Source organism: Lepisosteus platostomus, chromosome 19, assembly GCF_059453375.1.
Source record: "Lepisosteus platostomus isolate fLepPlt1 chromosome 19, fLepPlt1.hap1, whole genome shotgun sequence".
Classification (NCBI taxonomy): domain Eukaryota; kingdom Metazoa; phylum Chordata; class Actinopteri; order Semionotiformes; family Lepisosteidae; genus Lepisosteus; species Lepisosteus platostomus.
Window position 1 is genome coordinate 8,607,620 of NC_142629.1, and position 25,907 is coordinate 8,633,526.

General features: G+C 37.2%; 1 protein-coding gene across 2 annotated transcripts in view; it reads left to right on the plus strand.

Annotated features, from left to right (window-relative positions):
- Positions 1 to 25,907, plus strand: part of card11 (caspase recruitment domain family, member 11) — a 62,183-nt gene that overhangs the window by 12,430 nt on the left and 23,846 nt on the right. The window contains exons 2-6 of one of the 2 annotated variants that reach the window (XM_088612164.1): positions 10,360 to 10,583; positions 19,947 to 20,084; positions 20,865 to 21,190; positions 22,555 to 22,734; positions 24,292 to 24,444. In XM_088612164.1, coding sequence (XP_088468290.1) covers positions 10,382 to 10,583; positions 19,947 to 20,084; positions 20,865 to 21,190; positions 22,555 to 22,734; positions 24,292 to 24,444 — 999 coding nt within the window. In that variant the 5' untranslated portion in view covers positions 10,360 to 10,381. The remainder of the gene's footprint in view (positions 1 to 10,359; positions 10,584 to 19,946; positions 20,085 to 20,864; positions 21,191 to 22,554; positions 22,735 to 24,291; positions 24,445 to 25,907) is intronic. The other variant, XM_088612165.1, reaches the window with a different exon arrangement.

Consider the following 25,907-nt stretch of genomic DNA (forward strand, 5'->3'; position numbering starts at 1 on the left):
TGTGATGTGATTAGCAGAATAGGGTATCTGTACTAGAACAGCTGTTCTTCCTAATTTATATCAGTGAACTAGATTGTGGTGGAATTATTATATCAGCCAAATTTGCAGATGATAGTAAATAAGATGATTAGGAAACTCTATAGAAGCTGCAAAGGAAATTAGCTAATGACATATAGTTTCAATATATAGTGTTACTTGCAGTTGACAAACTTAAAGATAAAATAGGATGCATAAACCATCACTCCTCTAAAGCAATGGCTGAATGTGACCTTGAGGTCATTTCACTACAACACAATTTGGACCTGAATTTCTGAACTATAGCATTACATAAATTAGTCTATAACAGGTATTGTCTTCGGGATTTACAGTATAGCTAATTGCTAATCAAATGTCTCCTTTAGCTTTCTCTAAAATACTATATACTCTACATCTACAGTAAATGCACCTAGATTTCGAGCATGTGCCACAACATTTTTCACATTGTATTCTGTTTGGTTTTGCTTGTATCTGCAGTAGAAGAGGTCACTGTGCATGTTACCTGCTCTTTAGCCAGTTTTATGCCCACTGTTTTCTCTGGACCCAGGGATCCCACCTTTCAGATATATTGTGCAGCTAATATTTATTTTCACCCTAATTAGCCATGGGTGTTTCATGTGATGAAATTATTTTTTTCAGTAGTCCAAATGGTACGAAGCACTCATTACAAAAGTTTAAATTCTCTTTGCCTGATGAATCAACATGTGGATCCCGCTCCTATTTTATACAGTCATGCTTTCAGCCCCAGCACTGAGCCACATTGGTAGCACAACTCACACCTGCATGCAGCCTGGGCCTTTTTTCATTTCTGTTTTGTTTTAGCAAAGGTTCAGATTCATTGTCAGATTCTTTAAAATAGTTCTGTTAGTTTTTTTAATGAAAAAAAGTTTATTTGACATCCTTTGGGCTATTCGGACACAACCAGTGTGCAGATTCAAAGTTAAAAAGGATGTTACATTTAGAAGCATTTTAAAACCTTCTTTAAAAGAAATTAAAAACAATCTTTTTCTATCAACTGCTCCTGCCCATTGTAGTCAAGGCTGTAATCTACTTGTCCAGTCCAGTAAATCATATCAAGAGATTAGCAGATGACAGAGTTGAAATAGTTGACCATTCCTTCTTTAACTAGTTCATAAAACACCAACTAGAAACAGTACAACTATTGATACAATCTTTTTAAAAAACAGGATACCATAATCATCTTTATTTTATATGGCATGTTTAAAAGAAATAATCTCAAAGTGATGCTTACATATTGCAAAGGTTTACATATTGCAAAAATGTTTTTATAAAATATGTTTCGGACCTGAAATAATACATTTTTCCCCATTCTACTTGTGGTACGGTATGCTTTATTCTTTCAGTATTTTTCTTTCCTATTCTTGTTTTCCATATGCATACTGTAGATGTTGTTCCTCATGACAAATTATCTTCCTACATGAACAGCACAGCTACTAAACTAACTGCCCATCTGTTAAAAATACAAAAACAATTTGAACAGCTGTATGATGGATTTTGTATAAAATAATGACTTAAAATGCTGTGTTTAAATCTGACTAGAGGCAAAGAAAAAAATAATATATTCAGTATGAGTTAATTGATTTTAGGTACAAACCTGTAATTGGAGAAAAGCACTGATTTATGAACAAGCATATATTCAGTCGTAGTCATATTTGTAACTGATTCATAAGAATGAGAAAACATTTAAATCCTGTATAAGAACATAACAGTAACAAACAAGTAACTGTGAATGGAGACTATTTGCTCCATATAGCTATGATTATATTAATTGTATAAATATGTGTCATGCTAAGTACTGATTATCTTTTCTAAGAATTGATGTGGATCAGAATCCTCAGTATTGTCTTTCAAGGAAAAGTTACTTTGATCAAGCTCCAGTACCTTTCTTTAGGGAGGTTTCCATTCTGTCAATGTGAATTCTATCAGATAGGCACAACCCTTTAGTTCCGCTGACCTGATCTCGTAACAATAGCCTGTTTGTTAGCATAGAAAGGATAAAGTATTAGTTTACCACTCAGGTATCTGTGTGGGCTTTTATTGGATGCAGCAGATTCTCAGAACAACTGAGTCTTTGTTTTTAATATTTTGTTGAAAACATACATCATCTTTTTCTCCTTATTATGGAGTTGTAAAACCTTATGACCTCTTTGCCAATCATAGGAGAAATTTGAAATGGACTATTCAGGAGCAGGCATTATAAATAGTGGACCTTCTCATGGGTTTCAGTACACTAATGCTGGACATTGTGTTTTTGTGTTTTGCCATCTTTTGTGTATTTGGTGTCTTTTTATAAAGTCATCTGTAGATTACAGGATGTCAAATGAAGGTGTTACTGCAGCTTTGAAACAGAATTACATCCCATATGTGGTGAATGATTTTTAGTTCAGAACTATCACAGGATATTATATTGTTGTAGATGGTGCTATCAAACAGGTTTTCAATTTTCTGTTTGCTTGGAAAGAACTGCAGTAAGGCTGGGCAGAAGAGGAGGCTAATGTTAAATGTCAGTGTTTACCGATGGCATGCTCTGTGCTCTGTCACAGTCTTGCATTCTCTTTGGAGAAAGATGGTTGTGATGCAAAGTGTGTCATTTTCACACTGGCTATTCAAAGTGTTAATAGAGGCTGTCATGGGACTGCTCATTTGTCACTTCTCATACATGTTTATCCTAAAGCTGAAACACTAAAAGTGTGAGAACCACCTTTTCCTGTTTAAAAACACTTCTCAAATTATTGTATCCCCTGCTAGCCCCCCCTGGCTCTATCTTAATTATGTGTTGCTTCCAAGACAGAAAAATAACATTCACAAATTTTGTCCTGAACAGTGAGATTAATCTCTGCAATAATATTTAATAGATCATTTTTTACTTGCAGGTGATGTTAAATTCTATATAAATCTAAACATCTGAATTTTGACACAGCCCTGATAACTAATGAGGAAATCCCTGATCAGGTTCTAGGTAAGCAAATGTACAGAGAGAAAACAGTAAAGGAAAACAGAACATGAAGAATCTTTAGCTTAAAAGTTGGAGATCTTCCAGGTTTTTGTCAAAATATGAGTATATTAGATTACATAAAGATTTTTATGGATGTGCATCTCATGAATTTCATGTTATCTAATACATTTCTTTCTACTTTAAAAACTATAGACATCAGCGTTTCTACATACTTCAAAATATGTAGAAATAATATCTACTATTTAGAAAAAGTAACTGTATAGAGAAACAGGCTTATTAAACATGCAAAGGCTCTCAGATGACAAAAGATCCTTGTGCATCCTCCCAGATTACAAGTTGTTTAGTAAAAGGAGGACAAACTGAGGACATATATATCAATATCTATAATATATTATTGAGCAGGCTGTTAAATTATTATGGAATCTGCTAAAACAATTTTCCTGTTCTGTGGTGTTTCCAAACGTTTGAAGCATATGGAATTGATCCATCTCCCTGTATATAACATACACAATATTTGAACATATCTTTTTCCTAATGCATATGTTTTGATTAATTGATCATTCACTCAAGTTATTAAGTCCATAACCACTAGATCATCTCATTAGTGGGGAAATGAGGGGATGAGGTGATTTAACCTGTTGGATATCAAACCTGGTGACAATCCAATAATGCAGGACAGAGAAAGGAAACAATATTCTTATCAAGAAAATAATGCCTTTGTGCTATCAATATGTTGGAAGCTGAACTAAGTCAGTGACTACTGGATACTGACTGAAGTGTTCACAATCAACAGTTTCTAATAGGCCAAGATGTTACAGCCAATCAAATGATAGGCCACTCAATATCATGTTCCATGTTCATGATCATTTTTGCACTGCTAATTCCATTGTCATATACACGCCAGGTTGCAACAACCTGTGCATCAGCAGGTCTACTGTGTGGAGGTTGCTAAAGAGTCATCTTTTGCAGGGTAGATGTCTACACATGGGCCCAGTTCTCACCAATGTTAATCAATGCAGCAGAATGAGGTGGTGTGAGCAACACATGAAGTGGACTCAACAGTAGCCAAGCCAAGTTCTCTTAAGCAATAAATCAGTTGTGTACATCAGATCTTCACATTTGGCACATGGTCTTCAAATTTGGCCAGGGCAAGAGTGTCTACTTGCAGTGATTGATGGCATTGATCAAGTCCTGGAAGCCCATTTGGTGCCCTTTCTGAAAGGTTACCCTGGCATTACAACAATCTAGCAGGACATCATGTGTCGTTTTCCTGTTTGTGTAATAACAGCTTTCTTGCAAGATGAAAAATGTAAAAGGTTACGCAGTGAATGCCCTTCTCGCCACGGCATCCACATTCAGGTTTGGAATTTGAACTCGTCATACTTGAATGAACTTGCTTGACATGAGCTATAACAATATTCTAGAGCTCAGAGGCCATTGAACATGCACAAGTGTGTCCGGACTTTACAAGAGGAATGGAACAGAATCTCATAGTATGCACTATAGCTGTGCTTCTTGTGTTGCTTCCTACAGTGACCACACACTTACTTTACCTTGTCATTTCTGTTCAGTTAAATGTCAGTAAACGTGCCAAAAAAGATTTGGACTTTTTCCTGATCATGATTTTGTGAATCTGTTTTAGTTCAAGACTATATTTATGAATTTTATCTTCTGTTTTATTTTATTATGTATAATGTAACAGCTACAATAGATCACTGTTGTAAACCTCAGATTGGAACATGGACTCCTAGTTCATATACACTGATATTTTATTTTTGCATAAAACCAAGGCTCTGTGCTGTTCCTCTTAAGTCACAGATAGAGCGAAGTCAAAGTTGATTGGCTGCAGACTTGCTGTTGGTTTGTGGTTGTTCTATAATCAGATCAGGCTGATAGAGCACATGGTAGGTACTTCCGGCAGCCTTACTCTCTGTGTTCCTTTGTCGCTGTGTTTATACAACCCGGTCGTTACACAAAAGAGTTGTTTAGACTTTTATTCATTGTGTGCAATTGAAGATTTTGGAAGCGATATAGAAACACTTCAAACTCTGTCTTCTTATTTTAAAGAATTCTTCTTAGCACTTGCACCCAGAATCTTTAATGAGATCTAATTAATTAGGTGCAATTCACTTTATGTGATAAACTATATTTAATTTTGAGTTATGCTTTGTGTTATGCAATGACAGTGCTGCCTTGACTTGTTATCCTGTTGGATCTGTCACTATTCATTCACATTGCTATGCTTGGTTAAGCATGATTTGTTTTTGATTTTGATAGATTTTTAGATAATATTCTAGCACTTAATATTTATATGTAACAGATGAATAGATGTTTTATTCTTATTCTTTCTTTGGAACTCTGATTCACTATGTCACACAGGATGCCATATATGTGGGCTGCAAAATCTTTGCTGGCTAAGACAGGCCAACACATCTGTTAAAGAAATGAGGAACTAAAGACGGCTTCATTAGTCACTTATTCCAAAATAAGAGCAGATAACATCTTACCATGAGCCCTTGCAGCTGCATGGCAGGGCAAGTGAACACTTGCAAACCTGGCAAAAATTGGACCTATTGTGGAGACAGGATTTTGTGGCAACCACTAAACTCCTTTGTGACATGCACATTTAGGAATTAGCTACACAAAGCTCCTTTAAATTCTACCTAAATTTACATGTATTTTTCATGCATTACTAGAGAAAATGCTAAATTAAATCTAGTTAAAGAATACTGCAGACATAATTTCTTGTTTTTACATCAATTTAATTGATATTTAAGATATTAATAATAATTAGTTGTAATTAAAACTATTTTCTACTGCTTTTATGCATGCTTCTTATGCATTATTGAATACTTAGTCTTCAAAGCCAGATGCATATGGAAATTAATTAAGTTAGATCATTGTACTATATGGCTCTGTATGAAAGTGTTTAAATGCTCAAGAGCAGTTTTATTTTATGAATGAAAAGGTGCTGGGATTACCACCTAATTGTGGTCTATTAGCTTTCTTTTCTACCTCAAAGGACACAGAGCATTCTTGCAATTAGTTAGTGCTCTCATTTCTTACACTGATGAGCTCTTTATTTATTGTTACACAATTTGCACAAAAATCAGGGCTACTGCATGTAGTTTCACTTTTTTCTTTAAATTTAAATGAAGAAATTGATTTACACTTATTTTGCCACAGTTTACTATTTATGATGAGCTACAGTGTAGAAAAATGGTTATTGCACTAGACGTCTCCAAAAGGGTTAAGGATTGATATCCAATGTCGAGACACTGTTGCTGTACCCTTGAGCCAACTGAGCTTTGTACCAAAAATTATATGTATATAAAATTGGTAAGTGAAACTAATAATATGTTTCAGTGGTCTGTGAATTGCTTTAGATGTAAAATAGATTTATCATAATGTCAATTTATCAATTTATTTTACTCTATTAGAGCTTTTTCACATCCACTGGGAAAATACTGTTATTAAGGGCAAGAGTATGCATGATGAAACCAGAAATCTAACATGAAGCTTGAAATTTTGATCTTTGATTTGTCTGAAAAATCATCTATTATTGTTTTTGCAATGCTAATGAAAACTGAGCATGTACAAATAAGGCATTTCTACATAAAGTTGCCTTATGTAAAATTCATGTTTTGCAATATAATTTGACATATACCAATATCAGTGTAAAATTTGCAGATCATACCATAAGAAATTATTTTACTGAAAAAATATTTTGTAAAAGGAAGATTAATTCAATACAGATTTATGCTTAATGGCTACATGTAGACTGCCGAATAGGCTTCTTTTGATAAAAATATTTGTCACAAAAAGTGAATCACAGGGCATGTAATTAATACAGTATGTTAGGTGAAATATTGTTTGAAATCTCATGAAAAGTTAAAAACCCTTATTATGAAAAATGTTTTCACATCCAGATGAAAATAAATATTGAATCTTAAAAGTATTGTTCTCTTATCACATTGTTTTTACTGTGTTGCATAAGGAATAAAAAGAGATGCCCAAACTTTTTTGTGGCTTCATCAAGGACATCATTAGCATGGTACCAAATATGATTAACAATGGCTAGAGCAAATTTCTGTATTTACATTTTTGTCTTTGCTATAACATCGCATATCACAAGAAGCTCAGCATACATAAATGTTTTTTACCAAAACAATTGTGCTGTAGAAGCACATGAAGTAACAGCAGTGAAAATTTGGTCAATTTGCTTAAATTTAACACTTTTTCTTTAAATGCAATTGTAAAATTTTACACAGAGCTGTGTAAGGCCACAATTTCTGCATTGCACATCTTTAATCTTCAGTTTGGGATTTTTTTAATTTGCTTTTTTTCAGATTTTAGAGTTCCACCCTAGTGTGCAGGCTATATTTATAAATATACACCTCCCAAAGTGAGCAAGGGAGCCATGGTAGTTCAGACGGCAAGGCTGTCTAGCTCCTGACTGGAGGTCTTGGGTTCAATCTCAGGTACAGGCAAGCGAAGTAGCTTGCTCTAATTCCTTCCAGAGGGCTCCCAGGTCCACTCAGCCTGCTTTCCAAGTGAGTACCTGGGGGGGTTAATCTTTCCAGGGGTAATAGGCCGGCCGGAGCGTGAAGCTGACTACATCACCTCCATCTCCAGTGTCGGGTGGTCAAAGAAGGCCCTTGCCCCCGTTCCCCATGGGCCTTTATGGTTTGAAAAAGGACGTGAAGTGAAGTGAGCAAGACTGCAGTTAACTAACAGCCATTCACAGCCAGGCTCTGAGGATGGAAAAAGGTGCAGTTGTCTCCACATAATTAGCAAATTAGCAAAATCAGCTAGCATTCGATTTTTAAAGTTGGTAAAGCAAGATAATGAAAGATGAAAGTCATATGCAAATGCCATTGTAGGAACTGGGGTGATATCAGATATCTTTTTATTTGCAAAGTTGCAATAAGTAAAAAAAACAAAGCAGGGACTGTGCCTGCAAAGGTGATGAACCACAAACCGTGGCTATGTACATCTTTGTAGGTGAGGTGTAGAATATGCAAAATAGGCTTTTCTGCTCTTTCTGCTTTCTCTTTCTGCTCAGAGGCTGTTATTTGTTGATTTTTGCTGACATATGATACATGTATGAATTGACTCTCCTAATAAAATCTGCCTATACACATAATTTTTCACATTGACAAGCTGTAAAGTTCATTGAAAAAAAACTAGAATCATTAAGAATGTTTTTTTATCTTACTCATACTTTATTTAATTTTTTCCATGTGTGTAGTTAATGGGGAAAAGTAGAACCTTAAAGAGTAAAACCTTCTCACAGTGCCATCCATGTAGGAAGTGCAATAAGTGTATTATCTTTTGATTGTGACCTTCATCTTATTTTCTGTCTAAGGTCATTCCTTGGACTTGTGCTTTCGAAATTAATTCACAGTATTATCAATGGATAGCTGTTAACCCTGGTTAATTCTTAATTATTCATTTTTATTCCTAACGACCTTTCAGTGAGAAATACAGTTTTTATTTTACAATGATTACACACAGGTGTGCTTTGCTGATTATGGATATAACCTAGTGTGACACTGAACTGCTTCCTTGTTTCGTTTCCTCTCTTTCAGTCTGAAAGGATCTTTTCATAAGTTGTTAATTCTGACATTGTTAGCTTGCATTTTCAGGAAAACAATCAAAAACAATGGGCAATATAGACAACCGTAGAATCAGCCATTTCAATATCAAGAAGTTGCTAAACAGCAAAATGCAGGTGGTGTAGTAAATTTCTTAGAAATCAGAGGACCCAACAGGGAAGAGAGCTGTCCCTTACATGAAAAAGCTTTGCAGATTTTTGTAAGGGAAGTCAGTCACTATGGAATGATGATTAAATCTAGGAAGTAATGTTCTGCAGTAGCTCTCATTTATGTGTAGTTTAATGCCAGTAAGTGACAGGACTACTTTTTAAATCAAATAACCTTGCCAATAACAACATTGAGTATTTGCATGAACTATGAAGACTCATATTTGAGTTTAGTTTTATATTTTGTTTTTCTGTGTAACATGCTATATTTTTTAATCTTCAGAATGTGGTTGGAATACCACTTAAAGTGGAGTAACACTTCTAGTCTAACTCTGCAACAGCTAGGAAGATTGAAATGCAAATATAGGAAATAAATGTTCCCAGTTGTCAAGGGACAATGCTTTTTTACAAAAAGGCTCTACTGTACTTGTGATAAAGCATGCATATGCAGTTGCCTGTGGTTTACCTTTTAACGTCATGTGGAGGAGTGCTTGCTCTGGTGTTTCCTGCTCATGTTTTTAATTTCACCCAGATTTGAAACAAAAAAGACGTTCATCACTTGGGGATGGCAGAACATTTGCTAGGTTGTAAACTGTTGCAGTGACATTGTTTTCCCCCACTCAGCTTGCTTTTTTCCCTTTTTTCCTTACTTTCCCTAATGTGATTTAAGGTCAAGTATTTTTGTGCAGGTCCCCCTAGAAAAAAAGGTATCTGAAATTGCAGTATCATAGACAGCTCAAGTTTAAAACCTAGATTTCTACTGGATTCACCCCATCCCTTGACGGTGTTCTGCTCACCACCAGTGGGAGTGGGGGTGGGGGGGTCTGTTCTGCGCATATGCTGCTTACTGGCAGAGATAGATGTGGTGGAGGGTTGGGTTTACGCACATCCGCTTCCCCTCTGCAGACTTCACACTCACATCCAGGAGGCCTGCTCACACTCTCAGCTGGCAGGGGAGTGTTAATCAGATCCAGGAGACTCCTGGATGATTTTGAAATTCTGGTCTATCTGATATCAGACATATCCAGTTTTAAACACAGCTTATTATATTGACAAAGAATAAAAGGAATACAACAAATACTGTCATTTATTTGTCTTCAGATTGAAGGTTATAAGTTAAAAACAGGCCCTGACTAGCTTTCTAAACTGGGGAACTAAGCATGATATTATCCCTACCCTGTGATCAAGGAACGACTCTTGAGGTGCTTAAGCAGCAGATATAAGGTTGCCTTCTGTATTTTATGGGTACATTATTTCCTTTTAGAAAATATATTGTCTTCAGAGAAAGATGTACAGTGTGCTGTTTAGTTGTGTTTGACTTTGGCGAATAAGATAAGAATACAGATTGTTCAGTTAAATTTGGAACAAAAATATTTTTTTTATTTATTATTGTTATTAATTGCAATTAAATGAGAAAAGCTTTAATTTCAGGTGCAAATACTGAATAACAAAATGAAGTTCATCAGCCAGTGTTAAGGGATGTGGTATTTTAAGATCCGTTTGAAACAGACATATCGTGAAATATTAATACAAAAAGATCTGTGTGTTGCTGCAGCAAATATAAGGTAATTTATTTTTCCAGTAGGTTGCGAAGGTGCCAGAGGATGGAGAGTGGGTGCACAGAGACAGTGAAGGAAGATGAAGAGGCATTGTGGGAAAATGTGGAGAACAATCGTTATATCCTTGCTCGCTATATCAGTCCCAACAAGTTAACCCCCTACCTGCGCCAGTGCAAAGTCATCGATGAGCAGGATGAAGATGAGGTGCTGCACTCGCACATGCTGGTGTCCAAAATCAACCGGACAGGTAAAGTATCAGATATTGCCATGCGATCCAGCTATCACTCTCAGTGGCCTGTTGGTGTGCTTTGAGAATCTGCAGAAAATTCACTATCAGAAACAGAACAGGCCAGTTTAGTGTATTCCTTTTGAAACTGGTACCCCAAACATGCACACTCTAGAAATTAAACACTACAACCAAAAATGCATGGGAAAGGAAGAAAACAATGTTTTGTTTCTAGAATGTATATTTTTGTACAGTATGTAAGCATTGCATTAAATTGTTTGTTTTTTTTGTAAAATTTTTTGAATTTGCTCATAACTTGTCTAGAATAATTGCTATGCCTTATATTGTAAATAGCATTAGCACAGTAAGATTCATAGTGATTAATTTGGTCATATTGTACTGGTGTGTGAAGTGTGCTTTATTGAAGAAGAGAACTGATTGAAAAGGCAAACGAACATCTAAAGTAAATTAAAATGTTTAACCTTTTGTGAAGTATGGTGTTGGCTTCAATTGAGCCTGTTTTCCTGATGTAAGAGCTGTAGCAGCCACAAATAGTTACAAACAACAATAGCATGCTTCCCTGCAATTTTTAAGCTTGGGGCAGTTTCCAGAAGAACCTGGAAGATCCATTTTGTTTGATCTAGAAAACAATCCTTATTTAAGTCCGTGGGAAATGAATTATGGAATTAATGGTTTCTGAATGTTCATACATAACTTACAGTAATCATTTACATGACTACTTCCATAACATCCTAGAACAGGTGTCCGGACCATTCCAAGCTATAGCAGACATTCTTTTAAAAACATCAGTTCAACCATGCACAAGGCATTATGGGGCCTTAGAGTAAAACTTCTCTACTTTTTTATTTTACTAGGACAAAAAATGGAACAAAAATTAACTTCCCTTCCTCATGTGTGTCCTCCATCACTGCCATCACTGAGTATGTCTAACCAAGGGCAGTTACTAACTGCAACACAAGAGCATTCTACTCAGAAACAGGAAAACAAAGCAGAAAAAAATCTGTGTTATTACACAGAACATTGTAGAAAATCTGTGTTTTATAAAAACCATTTATAGACACCATTTCCTCCATATGCCACCCTGCCCCCTTCCAAAGTTTATGTTTACAGGTGAACATGAGCACAGACTTTACACAAACAGACAAATAGTCCTCTATCTTGTAGGCATGTAGTTCAGAAACTTTTTGGACCAAGTAACACCCCTGATAAAACCAAAACATCCAAGTACCATCTACAAGTCATCTTCTCATAGGAACCCAGAAAATCTCAATGACCAACATGAGCGTGCGTGTGTGCACACACTCACATACACATATAATAAATATAATAATAAACTTTATTTGATATAGCACCTTTATAGGTAAAGTGCTCAATGCGCTTTACAGAATGACAAAAGGAACAACAACAATCAAAAATAAACAATAAAAAAGCACCATTACAGTGAGAGTGGTGAGCCTGTGTAGTTGAACAAAGCAGATGTGAATTCATTGGTCGAGACTTGTTACAATTCACAACAGAGTCTAACAGATTTTAAATCGTCAGGCATTTTCTTGATGGCCAAGGCCTCGCGGTGGATGCTGCAGTTCATATCTGGAGCAACCTCTCTAATTCATGCAACTACATCGCTGTGCCGGCTTGTCATTGCTCTAGCACCGTCTGTACAAACTCCGACGCATTTTATCCAGTCGATGCCATTCTCTTTGGTAAATTCATTCAGAAGCTGAAATATGTGCTCTCCTCTTAACGTGCTCTATCAGTGTACTTTAGACATCATCTGCCATTTCAATAATTCTATGAGTGACTGTGTCTTTCGGAGGGGGCAGTAGGTTGAGCTGTTCAGCAGCTTTTTCTCCACCTTTTTCTCCACATAATATCTGGCAGCTCTTTTGCCAATGGAAAACAAAGTCTTCACAAGTAGTGTGGGGCTTACCTGCTTTAGCAGTCCCCAGGCTTGCATTTTTCCCCTGAGTTTGTCTCAGAAGTTAAAAGAAGTTTTTATTTCATGTACATGGGAGAGAAACACAGAGACGCTCTGTGTATTTTTCTCATATTAACCGAGAACAGTTCTTATATATTATATATTATTCTGTTATCTATCACGCTTTCCTGTGCTCACAAGATTGCCAGCGTACATAGTATGCATTTCTATGCTTTCCTGTGCTTACAACATTGCCATTGTTCCAAAATCACACACATTCTCCTAACTCCCTATTTGCTGGAGATATCTTTTTTTAAATACAATTGGTCACTTACTTTGTAACACGCATTCCTATAGAATGGTATAGAATTACATTGTAGCTCTTGTGTCCACTCAAGTATTAGCGTGTGCTGTATCGTAGTACGTAGGCTGCGTATTTGACACAAACTAATTTTATTAAAACAGAAAATATGAAAACCAGTCCCAATTTTTCAGTGCACACAATAAAGTTCCAGCATCAAATTGTCAACGAACAGTTCTTTCCGGGCCCTATGCAGACAACACGATCCGGATGGTGAGGACACAGTAGGGAGAAAATCATGCAGGAGAGGGTATGGAGACAGGGGGGCGTGTCCAAGGTGAGCAGGTGTCCGGGGGAAGTTAGTCCGGGGCGAACAATCAAAGACGAAATTCTAAACAGGGTAGCCAAAACAGAAGAGTAGTCCAATGCCAGACGATCCATCCGAAAGAATTAAAAACCAGGAGCCGGGTCGGGACCGGCGGGGAGAATCAGGAACAAAGGTTTAAAACCATAACGGGTGCAGACGCAGCAGGACCCCGGGTTCTCACGAAGCAGGATTCAATGAGGAACCACGGGTGACGTCTGCGTCTGGCTTTTAAGGGGGAACGGAAATCAGAAACAGGTGCAGGTAATGGGGCAGAACAAGGAAGGGCTGGAGCGCCCTTAAGAGGAGGAGTAGTGATCGTGACACATATGGCGTACCGCCTGGCAGCGCTCCGCATACCACAACTGGTATGCGTACCACAGTTTGAGAACCACTGTTGTAGGCAATCAACACTCTTGGATAGTGCGGTAGAAGCCAGGCACAGAGATATCTTCTCCTTTGTTCACTTTGCTAGCAAGTGAATGCTCCTCTCTGGAAGGGACAGTTGTCTCACCTCAGTTTGACACAGGGGTATCCTGCTGTGTATCTTCTGGTTGCTGGTCCATGCACTCAAATCCTTTGTACCTTGATTCAGTTTAGGTGGTGAATCGTGGGATTTTCCCATGACTTGTCCATCTTTGTGCTGCATCCTTCCTTCAAATCGAATTATGTAATCCACTCTCATTATTTAACCAAATGGCATCCCCTCCCTTAAATGAGCCTGTGCTTTAACTGCTGTCACATGGCAGATGGTCCTAAGTGATAGAAAAAAATATCTCTGTGACTGCAGCTCTTCCTTTACTGTGTGGGGTAATTTGCTTTGTGTTGCTCTGGTTTTTTTTGATGTTCCTGTACACCCGCACGTAAAGACATCCATTTTCTTTCTTATAATCAGGCTTGCTTACCACAGAAATGGCACTCTTGAAAGGCTTGCACAGTGCAAACTGGCACCCCCTGCATACTCTGATGGGTTGTGCGACCAAATTTGCCATCTACCATGGGTCACTTCTGACTGCCTTCAGAAGTTGCAGTTCCATTTCCATCTAGGCTACAATCCAACATTGTAGAGAATAATGTCTCACTCGAGTGGAATAGTAATAGTTTTGTTATGACATGATAGCTCTTTAGGTCCCCCATGGCCATATGCTTCACAAGCAGCACCTTTTTAATTGCCACCATTAGTCACCTCTGTGTAGCGTGTAGTGTGTGTTCCTTTTGAATCACAAAGTCACAAACTGATGATGTCCGCTACCCAGGACTCATGGGCTATCTCCACAAGACCATTTCATACGTTGAGCATCCTCCTCCCGCATACCAGAGCATATTCCCTTGTAAACATTTGCAACGAGTTGTACACTAGTGATGGCTGCTGTCACGGATGTCAGAAGGGACGAACCGTGGAATGGCAGAAAAGTGGAAAAAGACCCTATGTGTAGCAGCGGCACGGGGGTTAGCCCGGGCTCAGCAGTTCAGGAGTCTTATAGAAACCTATGCCCTCAGGCAGCGGACGTGGGGCGACCTGGTGCTAGGCGGGTCTCAGGACATCCGAACGTCAGTGCTGAGCGAAGGGGAATGAGTGACCCGGAAATATATAGCCCCAGAGAGAGAGACACCGGAAGGAGAGCAAAGCACAGGAAACTTGGGACGGGACAGAGTGGGAGCGCCCTTTGGCTGCAGAGGGCATGACAGTAGTTGATATTACTTTAGTTTTGTTTCTGAGCTTAGAGCTTTCAAACACTGGTAATAGTGATTCAGGGATCTTCTGTATTTCTGAGGTGAGAGCTCCAGACTGTATAGTAGATCCTGGTATATAATGTTTGCTGGCTACTGTTAGAAAGACTCAAGATCTAAAGCTGCACAAAGGGTCTGGTGCTGCTTCTGTCATCAGGCAGTGCATCAATAAATTGGTCTCCTTCTTCTAAAATGTTAGGATTTGGTATAAACGGACAAAGGTGTTTGATGCTCTTAGCCCGCTCCAGTTGCAATAATTCATCCCAGAAGGAACCAATACTGCACTTCAAGCACTTCAATATCTAGCGGTCTATCTTCAATATCTATCCATCTGGTGACCATTCCTGCACAAACACAGCAAAAATCTATTTGTGTTGTGTTGTATTATACCTAAGAAGGGACATATAATCATATCTGTTCCAAACAGGCTGTTCTTTGTTATCAGCCATCTTGTGTGTCCTTCAGTTCTTTTGAATCATATTTCAAATACCATTTGTTACGTGGGTGTTTTTTCTGGCTCAGTTAAGATTGAGATGAAGACATGACAGTCAAAGACTGGAAGAAACTTTAAAAACTTTATTAGCTGTGCAAAGGGATAATCAGAAACTGGTAAGGATAATGAATAAAATAGCCAAGATTTTAATAATCTCTTTAGGATATAGATTCTGGCCACATACAGTACTTTGCCTTACCACCAAGGATGCTGGGTTTTTACCTTGGCTTGCCTCAAGATGTTATTGCTTATTTAAGAACTATAGCTAGTGCAAATGGCCTCATTATTGCACCATCCCAATAGCTTCTATTTATGAGCTTGAGCCGTCATCCAAAAGTATCCTTCAGATTGGTTCCACCTTCAGGGGTTCTGGCTTTTAAGCCTGTGGGACATAGTGTACATAATTATTTACATAACGCCTTCCTGGAAGTTCTTACTGTACATAACAACTAACATACGGTACCACTAACAACGTCCATAACTTTGCAAAACAGTCTAATGCAGAAAAGCTACAAAATAAAGCTCAACATTCCAATGAAACCAAAAAAGGGTATTTTTCTGCAGCAACTGAACCTCTGAACCCATGATATGTAGATTCTTCTGGGTGAATGACATTTATCTTTATCCATACATCCAGAAAATGGTTATCTGTGGTTAGTTAATTAATTCAATAATTAATACAACTGTGAATACAATTAAAATTGAACTGTACAGGATGATTCCCCATCTCTCTTTGCCTGGTTAATAGTATATAAGTATACTTTACATAGGTATACCATTTAAAAAATAATATTTCTGTTATCAGTATTCAAAAACAAAACATAAGAGGATAAATTAAAACACATATGTAACGAACAGTTCTTTCCGGACCCTATGCGGACGACACAATCCGACGAAGTGGGGGAACACTAGGGAAACGTCATGCAGGAATACGGGGCTGAAGACAGGGGGGCGTGTGCAAGGTGCGCTGGTGCACGGGGAAGGTGTGGCCGAGGCGAACAATCCAAAAGAGTAGTCCTTAGGGAATATCCAAAACACAAGGGTAAGTCCAAAACCAGGAGATCCATCAGAACAAGGAATTAAAAACACGAAGGCCGGGTCGGAACCGGCGGACAGGGAACAGGAACGGGAACCGAGATTAAAATCTTAACGGGACCAGGCGCTTCCAGGTCCCGGACTCGCACGATATGGAAATCAGATGCAGAGCCCGAATGAGCGTCAGCACCTGGCTTTTAAGGTGGGCTGGGAATAGGGAACAGGTCCACAGAATAAAGTCTCACGTGAAAGGGCTGGAGCACCCTTAAGGAGGGGGGACTATAATCGTGACAGTACGCCCCTCCTTTTCAGGGCGGCTCCGAAGCCCTAAGAAAAAAAAAAGGGGAAGAAAAAAAAACAGATGGAATCCAGGCTGCCAGGGTGCCGTCCGCGGGGTCCAGGTGTTGGCTCTGCATTCTTTAACGAACAGTTCTTTCCGGACCCTATGCGGATGACACAATCCGACGAAGTGGGGAAACACTGGGGAAACGTCATGCAGGAATACGGGGCTGAAGACAGGGGGGCGTGTCCAAGGTGCGCTGGTGCACGGGGAAGGTGTGGCCGAGGCGAACAATCCAAAAGAGTAGTCCTTAGGGAATATCCAAAACACAAGGGTAAGTCCAAAACCAGGAGATCCATCAGAACAAGGAATTAAAAACACGAAGGCCGGGTCGGAACCGGCGGACAGGGAACAGGAACGGGAACCGAGATTAAAACCTTAACGGGACCAGGCGCTTCCAGGTCCCGGACTCGCACGATACGGAAATCAGATGCAGAGCCCGGATGAGCGTCAGCGCCTGGCTTTTAAGGTGGGCTGGGAATAGGGAACAGGTGCACAGAATAAAGTCTCACGTGAAAGGGCTGGAGCACCCTTAAGGAGGGGGGACTATAATCGTGACAACATATTCATGTAGTGAAAATAAGTTATTGGATGAGTGCATTTGTTGAGACAACTAAATTGAAAAAGACAAATATCCCTACATACAGTACTGCGAATATTTTAAAACTAAAGTATACTGAAATAAGTATAATAATAAGAACAAGAATAATTGTAAGATTGGAAGTAAAGACTATAGATTTTTTTGGAGGTCCAAAAGTTTATATAGCAAAAAAGATTGATATGCTGTTATTAATTTAATTGCTCCCAAACAACATAATTTCTTTGACTTAAATGAAAGCCAGTTAAAAAAAATGACTTATTTTCGCTAGATATACTTTAGATTTATTTTATCTTGTGACAGAACAGTTTTTTTATACGGCAGTTTTGATGTTTAATAGTGTATATACACAGCTGAAAAGTAATACTTTTCAGTGAAACACACATGAAGATTGCAAAACATTTTATTGTCTGGTATACCAAATTTGTCATAACATTCATTTCCAAGTAACAATTTAAAATGGAAATTTTAAAATCTCAAACACCATTGCATCTTTGAATCTTCTCACTGAAGGAAAATTTTAAAAGGATGAAAAATGGTACATGGTATGTGTTTGCTTTGATTCAGGATTTAAATTTATAGGGTGTTGTGATGAATGTTGAATTTGTCAGAATGTTTTTATATTGTAAACAAAGGTTTTTGTACACAAAGGATAGAGAACTGCTGTGCACTGCTTACATGTGCTCAGTTGGAGGTTATGCATCTTTAAATGGTGCACTGTTTCCTGCTTGTACACTAGTTCCTGATCCATGTGCATATCTCCTTGATTTTCTATAGCTTTAATTTGATATTAAATCTGAGAAATTGCTCCTGTGTTCTTCATATTCTATGGCACAATTTTGGTGAAAGAGTAATAAATCGGAGTTAAAACTTGGACAATTAAACAAATAGTTATTAACAACAATTATAAACAACACAGAATGTTACTCTACATAAACTAGGTGCACTGTAACACATACACACAAGTCTATAGACCAGTATTCTAGCCCTGTAACTTGAAAAGCACTATAAATTATCTTAAAGAGGTCAAAAAGAGAAAGGCCTGTGTCATAATAAAATTTTGGATGGAAATCAATATCCATATTCTAAAAATGTAACACCAGTTTAGAGAAAATATTTTTAATCTGAGGATTCCACAATACAAGAAATCACAATTTCCTAATATAAAATATGACAGCAAGCACTCTTTCTCTCTGTTTCTCTGTGTTCCTGCCATTGTTTCTTCCTTCTTATTTTTGTAGGCTGTCATCTATTCTGTGTTATATATGCCTGTTTAATGCTCAAATGATTTACCATGAACTTAATAGATCAGAGTAAGCAACACTTTATGTGTGAAAATACATGTTTAAAGAGGTACAGTATTTTGATCCAAATGCTGAAAAATCCCAATTCTCAATATTTTAAACATTAGTGGTTTGAAATCTCTGTGTATTTGCCTTATAAAATTGGCATCTGAAACATTGTGTCTCAAAAATAAATAGGTGTTTAAATGATAATGTGACATTTTGTGAAAAAAAAATCACAAATTGCTTTCAAAATGCAAGAAGTTTGACATCTCTTAGTGGTATTGTTAAGAAACTGTTGAAGTACGAAAAATAAAGATCGAACGAATATTGAATTTCAAGCTAACTTAATGGTGGTGCATTTCAAAATCTTCAATCCACCAAATACTGAAAAATCCATGTCACTGGTATCAAAGCCGTCAGGTTTAATCAGAAAAGAAAACATCAGGCCAAAACACTGGAAATCCTGAAATCTGACAGAAAATTCTGATACCAATTCTTGCATGTGTACTCCAAATTTCGAGTTCATTCATATGCGTAGTATGTTGTAAAGAGTCAAGCATATTGTTTTTATTGTTTTTTTAACTTGTTTTTTTCATGGCTTATTTGACTTTTATTTCACATGCTATTAAAAATCCCATTACGCCCCAATAATGGCATGTGTGGCATAGGTTCCAACCCCTGTTCTGTAACATATGGTTGACATCTTCTATTATCATTATCCTAGCGAATTTACTACTTCTTTATCATTTCCTGTTATAATTTTTCTGTTATTTCATTCTTTACTTTTACTTTTGCAGTTCATACCTGATGAAGGCTTGACAGCAAAAGCTTTGTGGTTCCTCTTTATTCTTTTCAGCATGGAATTAACCTTTCCTTATTCCATTTTCTAATACTATTATTTATTAGCTTTTATCTATTTAGACATTGAGCTTGAATGGGACTTATTCAGAAGTATACAGAAGTATCTCAGTAAAAGATTATTTTAGAGTTTTCTTAGACTACTGTTTGGCTTTGTAAAGAGATGACCGGTACAGTAAGCCATTATGAGATCCATTCTCTGAAACTAGAGTGATTTCTAAAAAGTATTTGTTTCAGCTACAATACTAATGGTGTTAATGTCAATGATAAATAAAGTCACCAAATATCATTGGGAAGATTTATTTCCTACACTCAGCAAATTTACATGCACTCATCATTACCCTAGTAAGAATGTGTTGAATAGTGTAATTGAACACTTATGTTTGCTATAAACCCTCACATTATATTTAGGACCAATAAAAATTGTTTTTCTTTAAAGGGCGGCTATTGGATATATTGCACACCAAGGGTCAGCGGGGCTATGTGGTGTTTCTGGAAAGTCTGGAGTTTTACTATCCTGATCTTTACAGACTGGTAACTGGGAAGGAACCCACTCGCAGATTCTCTACTATTGTTGGTAAGCTATTTAACACAAACCTCCCTTCAGCAAGGAAAATTTACAAAAATAGCATTACATGCTGATGTTCAGAAAGAAGTGAAGGTCAATCACTTGGGTTTGGCCAACAGTTATGTGGACTTTGTGGTTTCATGTAGTCTAGATTAAATGTTACGCTCCATCACGTAACGCCTACTAAACGACACTATACTTAGTAAGTCTAGTCACGGTTGTCCAAACCTGGTCCTGGAGAGCCCGAGTCCACCCTTTTTATAGGTAACCATTAAGTAATCAACTTCTAAAGACTGGTAACAATTGATCATTGGTCAATTAAGCAAGTAATGTGTTCAGTTAAGTAATTTAGAGATTATTTTGAAAAAAACTTTATTACCCCTCTGTCCTCACTGGCAAGAGTTTCATTCTTTAAACAAATTGCTTGCTTAATAGGTCAAAGGCTTAAACTTTTTGTTTCTAAACTTTAAATAATAAATTAATGTGACGTATAGGAATAACTGGGCTGGAGTTCTCCAGGACCAGGGATGGAGTCCTCCAGTCTAGGTATTGTAAAGTGTTAAAATGGCATCATCAGTTTGCCATTTGAGGGACTTTTCTTATGCAACAAACACCAGCTCACAATACACTCCTGACTTAATTTTTTGTGGTTTTAAGTCTCCGACTCTTTGAGACTACCCATCAGTATGCAGATGGTATGGCATAAGGCATAAAATGAGAGAACTAGGTCTTTGTAGGTCAGAAGAAGAACTTTAAAAGCTGTCATATAATGAACTGTACTATTTTCAGTGGAGGAAGGTCATGAGGGGCTGACACAGTTCCTCATGAACGAGGTGATCAAACTTCAGCAGCAGGCCAAGGCCAAGGATGTGCAGCGTGTGGAAATCTTGGGAAAGCACCAGACTCTGGAAGATGAGCACAAGAAACTCCGTCTAGTCAATCAAGAGCTGCTCACCTTCCAGGAGCGCTACAACAAGATGAAAGAGGAGAGGAATAACTGCATGGACGAGCTCATGAAAGTCAAGGATGACAATTACAACCTGGCTATGCGCTACGCCCAACTTAGTGAGGAGAAGAACATGGCTGTCATGAGGAGCCGTGACCTCCAGCTTGAGGTGAGGTTTGTGCTTCTTCCTGTTGATTCCTGACTCCTCAGTGAGTTGGATAACTAAAGCTAAGGAGTGCCTGCAAATGATCAAGGCTGTGCTTGAGAAAAACAGTAGAACACCAAGATGATTATTCTTAAATTAATACATTTTCAGAATTAGTTTCTCATGCTGTTTCATTGAAAAGCGTTCTTTTATTAAACGACAAATTCTTCTCCTGACATTTTATTGGCTTGACTGTAAGGCTGTTGTTCCTTTTTTCTCTTTGGAACATTATACAGATAATATAAATAGACAATTTACAGTATATATACAGTATATCAGTTTATATGAGAGTATCTCACACTGCAGCAATTCCAGTGAACTCAATTGCAGTAAGTACTTCATTGCAACCAGTTTTACAGTTTCTAAATTGTTAACTAGTTGGATTAATATAGCAGTTTGTCCTCTTGTTATAATAAAATACTGCAACAGAGTGAATTGAAAGGACAGCAGTGCAGCGGTTTAAGAAAACCTGGACTATGCTGTATTTAGTATAGGGGAGGTGGGGGGGAAAGGTCTATATGGAAGGGAAGTATTTGGTATACTGTATGTCAGGCAATAATTAATGGCCAAATTTTTTAGTATCAATCTTACCTTTGACTAACCCTGCATTATACGGGGCTATTTAATATTTCTTTTGCTTGCTTCGCATTGAAAAACACTTTTTGTAGACACACTTGCCATAGTAATCAATAATTGTACTAAGCTAATTACCAAGTAGCATGTTAATTCAGTACCTGTATGAAAATATGCAGTTTAAATTATGATTGGGAGTATAGAATAATTGTGCACTATCTTACTGTATGTCATTCATAGAATGAAAAGAGTGCTGAAAACGTCTATAAGTTAATTGGCTTATTTTAAATACTCAACAGAAATATTTAAATGAAAGTAAATTTCACAGTTGCCACAGACTATTCATATCCAAATAATAAGAAGATAAGTATACATAAACTTTTGTTCATGAATAGACTATTTTCATGCAGGAAACCTTTGACTAATTACACAATTGACTGGCTGATGAGGTTCTGAATATTTAATTTCCAGGATTTCTTGAAATGAAAAATATATGTCAAGACAGCTTTTCATCACTCTTCTGTGGATGTAAGCTAAATTTATTTTACATTATTTTTACTTTCCTGTGGTGGAACTTTGCTCCACTAGCCCCAGAAAATGAACTGCCACTGATCACTGTCATTTAGTTTAGGATATTTAGTTTGATTCAGCTAGGAGTCAAAGTGTATAATGTTATTTTTCTGGGATGTTCATGCAGTAAAATGCAAAGTCTGTACCTGCCATTAAAAAAGGCTGGCAAATTGTTTTAATTTCAGATTGACCAGTTAAAGCACAAGCTGAACAAGGTGGAAGAGGAGTGTAAGCTAGAAAGGAAGCAGTCACTGAAGCTAAAGAATGACATTGAGAATCGACCTCGCAAAGAGCAGGTCCTGGAGCTGGAGAGGGAGAATGAAGTGCTGAAGATGAAGGTTCAGGAGCTGCAGTCCATTCTACAGGTATTCAGTCTGTGTCAATGCAGAAAGGCACATTGAAAGGCATAGTCCCTGAAAGCAAGAACCCAAAATCGTGCATTGTGACCATTCAAACTTGGTATGTTGCCTTTTAATACAAACAGATTTTTCTGGGTAGATGTCTGTAGGTGTGGAAGCAGTTGTAAAATGCTAAGCAGCTGTTTTTTCAGCCAGAAAACAAACTTTAAAGGAATAAGAAGACAAGATGATGAAAATGTAACCAGATACCAGATATAGGATAGATGAGCTAAAAGTTAAGGTAATGAGGTGATTTAACCTGCTGAAAGTCATGTCTGGTAAGAACTGAGAAAAAACAAAAAGAAAGTAACCAATATGCCCATTTATCATGAAAACAACACCTTTGTTCCACTGTTTTGTTGGAGATTTGACTAGGTTACCTCAGATGGACTCTCCAACAGGGGAGCTAAGTCCTTTTTAGTAATGAAGATGTGGAGAATGATTGTTGGGTGCAACAGTTCAGGTGATGAGGAAGTCCAAATACGATGGTCCAGGCAGGAATGTCTAGATGATTGATAGCAAATGGATTGCACAGTGCTACATTCATAAAGTCCTACATCATGAGACCCATCGAATATGTGTGTAATGAACTAGGATGACATGTTCATTGACTAGTAAAAGGACTCAGAGATCAGTGAACAGGCACATGCTTGTCCATGATTAACAAGATGAATGGAATAGAATCCCACAAGACACCTGGTTCAAAGCATGAGCCATAGTTACACAGCTTGTTTTACTTCCAACAGTAGTCATGCACACCGATAGCCTGTGACATTCAGTGTAACCCCCTGTTGATCAACCCTGTACACGATAAATGTTAATTAAGATAATGAATTTATCTTTGTCATGTCTGTTGAATAAAAGGTCAGTGCCCCTTACTGTATACTTAAAAGATTTGATCACTTTCCTCACAATGAATTTTGTTCATTTGTTCCAGTTGTATGCGAGAAGTTTCTATGTGTTATCAGTATATACTGTATGTAGAAGAATTCCTGATTCATTATTATAACAGAAGTTTAACTGAAAGCTATTTTTGCTGCTTGTTTGCTACTTTGATGTGTGTTTACCAGATTAGTTCCAGTTCAGCAGCTACAGATAAAGCTGTGATGTTCATGGATTTACATCAGCTTCAAAGTTGCAATTGTTTTTTAAATCAACTAACTTAGTGCAGAAATCTATACATTTCAGTGAAAATATGGAATGTACAAATAACAATGAAGTGTATAGGCCTCCACCTTCTGTCTCTTCACATTTATTTAGTCAATAATGGTGATATTCTTACATTTTTCTTAAATATTGTGATTTTTTTTTCTTTTGCATTACTTGGTGTGGATATTTGTCATATACTCCACAGTGAAAATATCAGTAGGAAATAGCTTTCTTCATTTAAAAATCTTACTTTCTGGAACATTGTGTGTTTTTATGAAGTTTCTTAGGCTCTAGGTCAAACAAGTCTTAAAGACAGTTGAAGACAAACACTAGACATTAACCTAACTCTCTGTTTTTATCTATTTTTCCCAATAGCCTGGAAAGCAGGTCCTGCCAGACTCAGAGAAGGCTATACTGGATATCCTAGAGCATGACAGGCAGGAGGCTCTGGAGGATCGACAGGAACTTGTTAACAGGCTGTATAACCTACATGAAGAAGTACGCCAGGCGGAAGAGCTAAGGGACAAGGTGAGAATGCATATAGTTACACTTTCTGAGCTCTGTCATAAGGACACTCGCCATGTGTGGTTACACTGTGGAGCATTGGTATTTAGAGGTGAAACAAGTGAGTACAGGATTTGACGATGACACAGTTAAAGTATGTGTTATAATTGTTGAACACAGAGAAAAAAATTATATCTAAACTGTTTTTTGACTTGATTGAAACTACAATAATAGAACATAGAACAAGCTTTGAAAGCGATGATTCCAGCAGAAGGAGGGGTTTTGTTTATTTTTGATTGGGTTTTATGCTTGTTCATAATTCTTTAATGATCTCTTTTAGTTTCTCAAATTTAATTAAAATAAATTAAAAAATCATCTTTGCTTCTGAAACATTCATTATGAAGATTTTTCTCCATGTTGTCATCATATTTGTTTTGCTTCCTCAGGCTTTTTTTCTCCTAAAAGCCAAAAGAGACTTTCACATAGTGTATAGACAGTCAAATATAGTCACATTTTCAAGTAAAGTTACTCTAGCAGCATTGCAGTAGATTATTGGTTTTTTATTGATCTATGAATCTGTGAAGTACAGGTGTTTTTTGCAATCCTAAATAAACAAGTTTACTAAATACTGTTGAGTGAACCCAACAGTACCTTTATGGCTACTAGGAATGCTAAGGACTTAAAGAAATACAGTATATTCCAATTTTATTAATACAATAATAAAATATGCAAAAAATGCCAAGATAGGGTATAAATATACAGTATATGAATCACTCTGCCATGCTAAATTTGGCTGATCACTAATTTAGGGATGTACAGTATATCAGTATATCAGAACATAGTTAATATATGCTGACTGTTATAATTTTATCCAACCTCATAATTTAGTAAGTCTCATATAATAACTTCAACAATCATGTGGTCAAAAGAAAAGTAAATATTAAGTTACTTTCTTAAATTGTTTGTAATAATATTATAATTCTCAAGTATTTCAAGTAGGTAGCTGCGTCAGCATGCGTAGGCTACAAAGGAACAAGTAAAGGTTTATTCCATGCTGAAAAGGGAAGAAAGGAAACACAGTGTTTCGACAATGATATTGTGTTTCCTTTCTTCTCTTTTCAGCATGGAATAAACCTTTACATGTTCCTTAATAATTCTCAAGTGTGATTATGTAAAAAATGGAATTTATACTGATCAAAAGAATGTTTGGCCAGGCTGTTCTGATGTTTTTCAAAAGTCCACAGGGAGAAATATGGTGGATTTAGTCACAGCATCCAGTCCTTTGTGTTGAGTTGATCCTGACACTAAGCCAAAGGTGGACAAGCTGGTGCAGTAGAAAAAAAGAGAGAGTTCCACCTTACATTGAAGTTGGCTTCCCTGAAATGTCAAAATAAGGAATATAAGTCAAGACTTAAATGGGGAAAAACTTAGAAAGACTGCTCACCTGTATTTTGTAGCTGCTTAAACTGATTATTCACTGATATTCA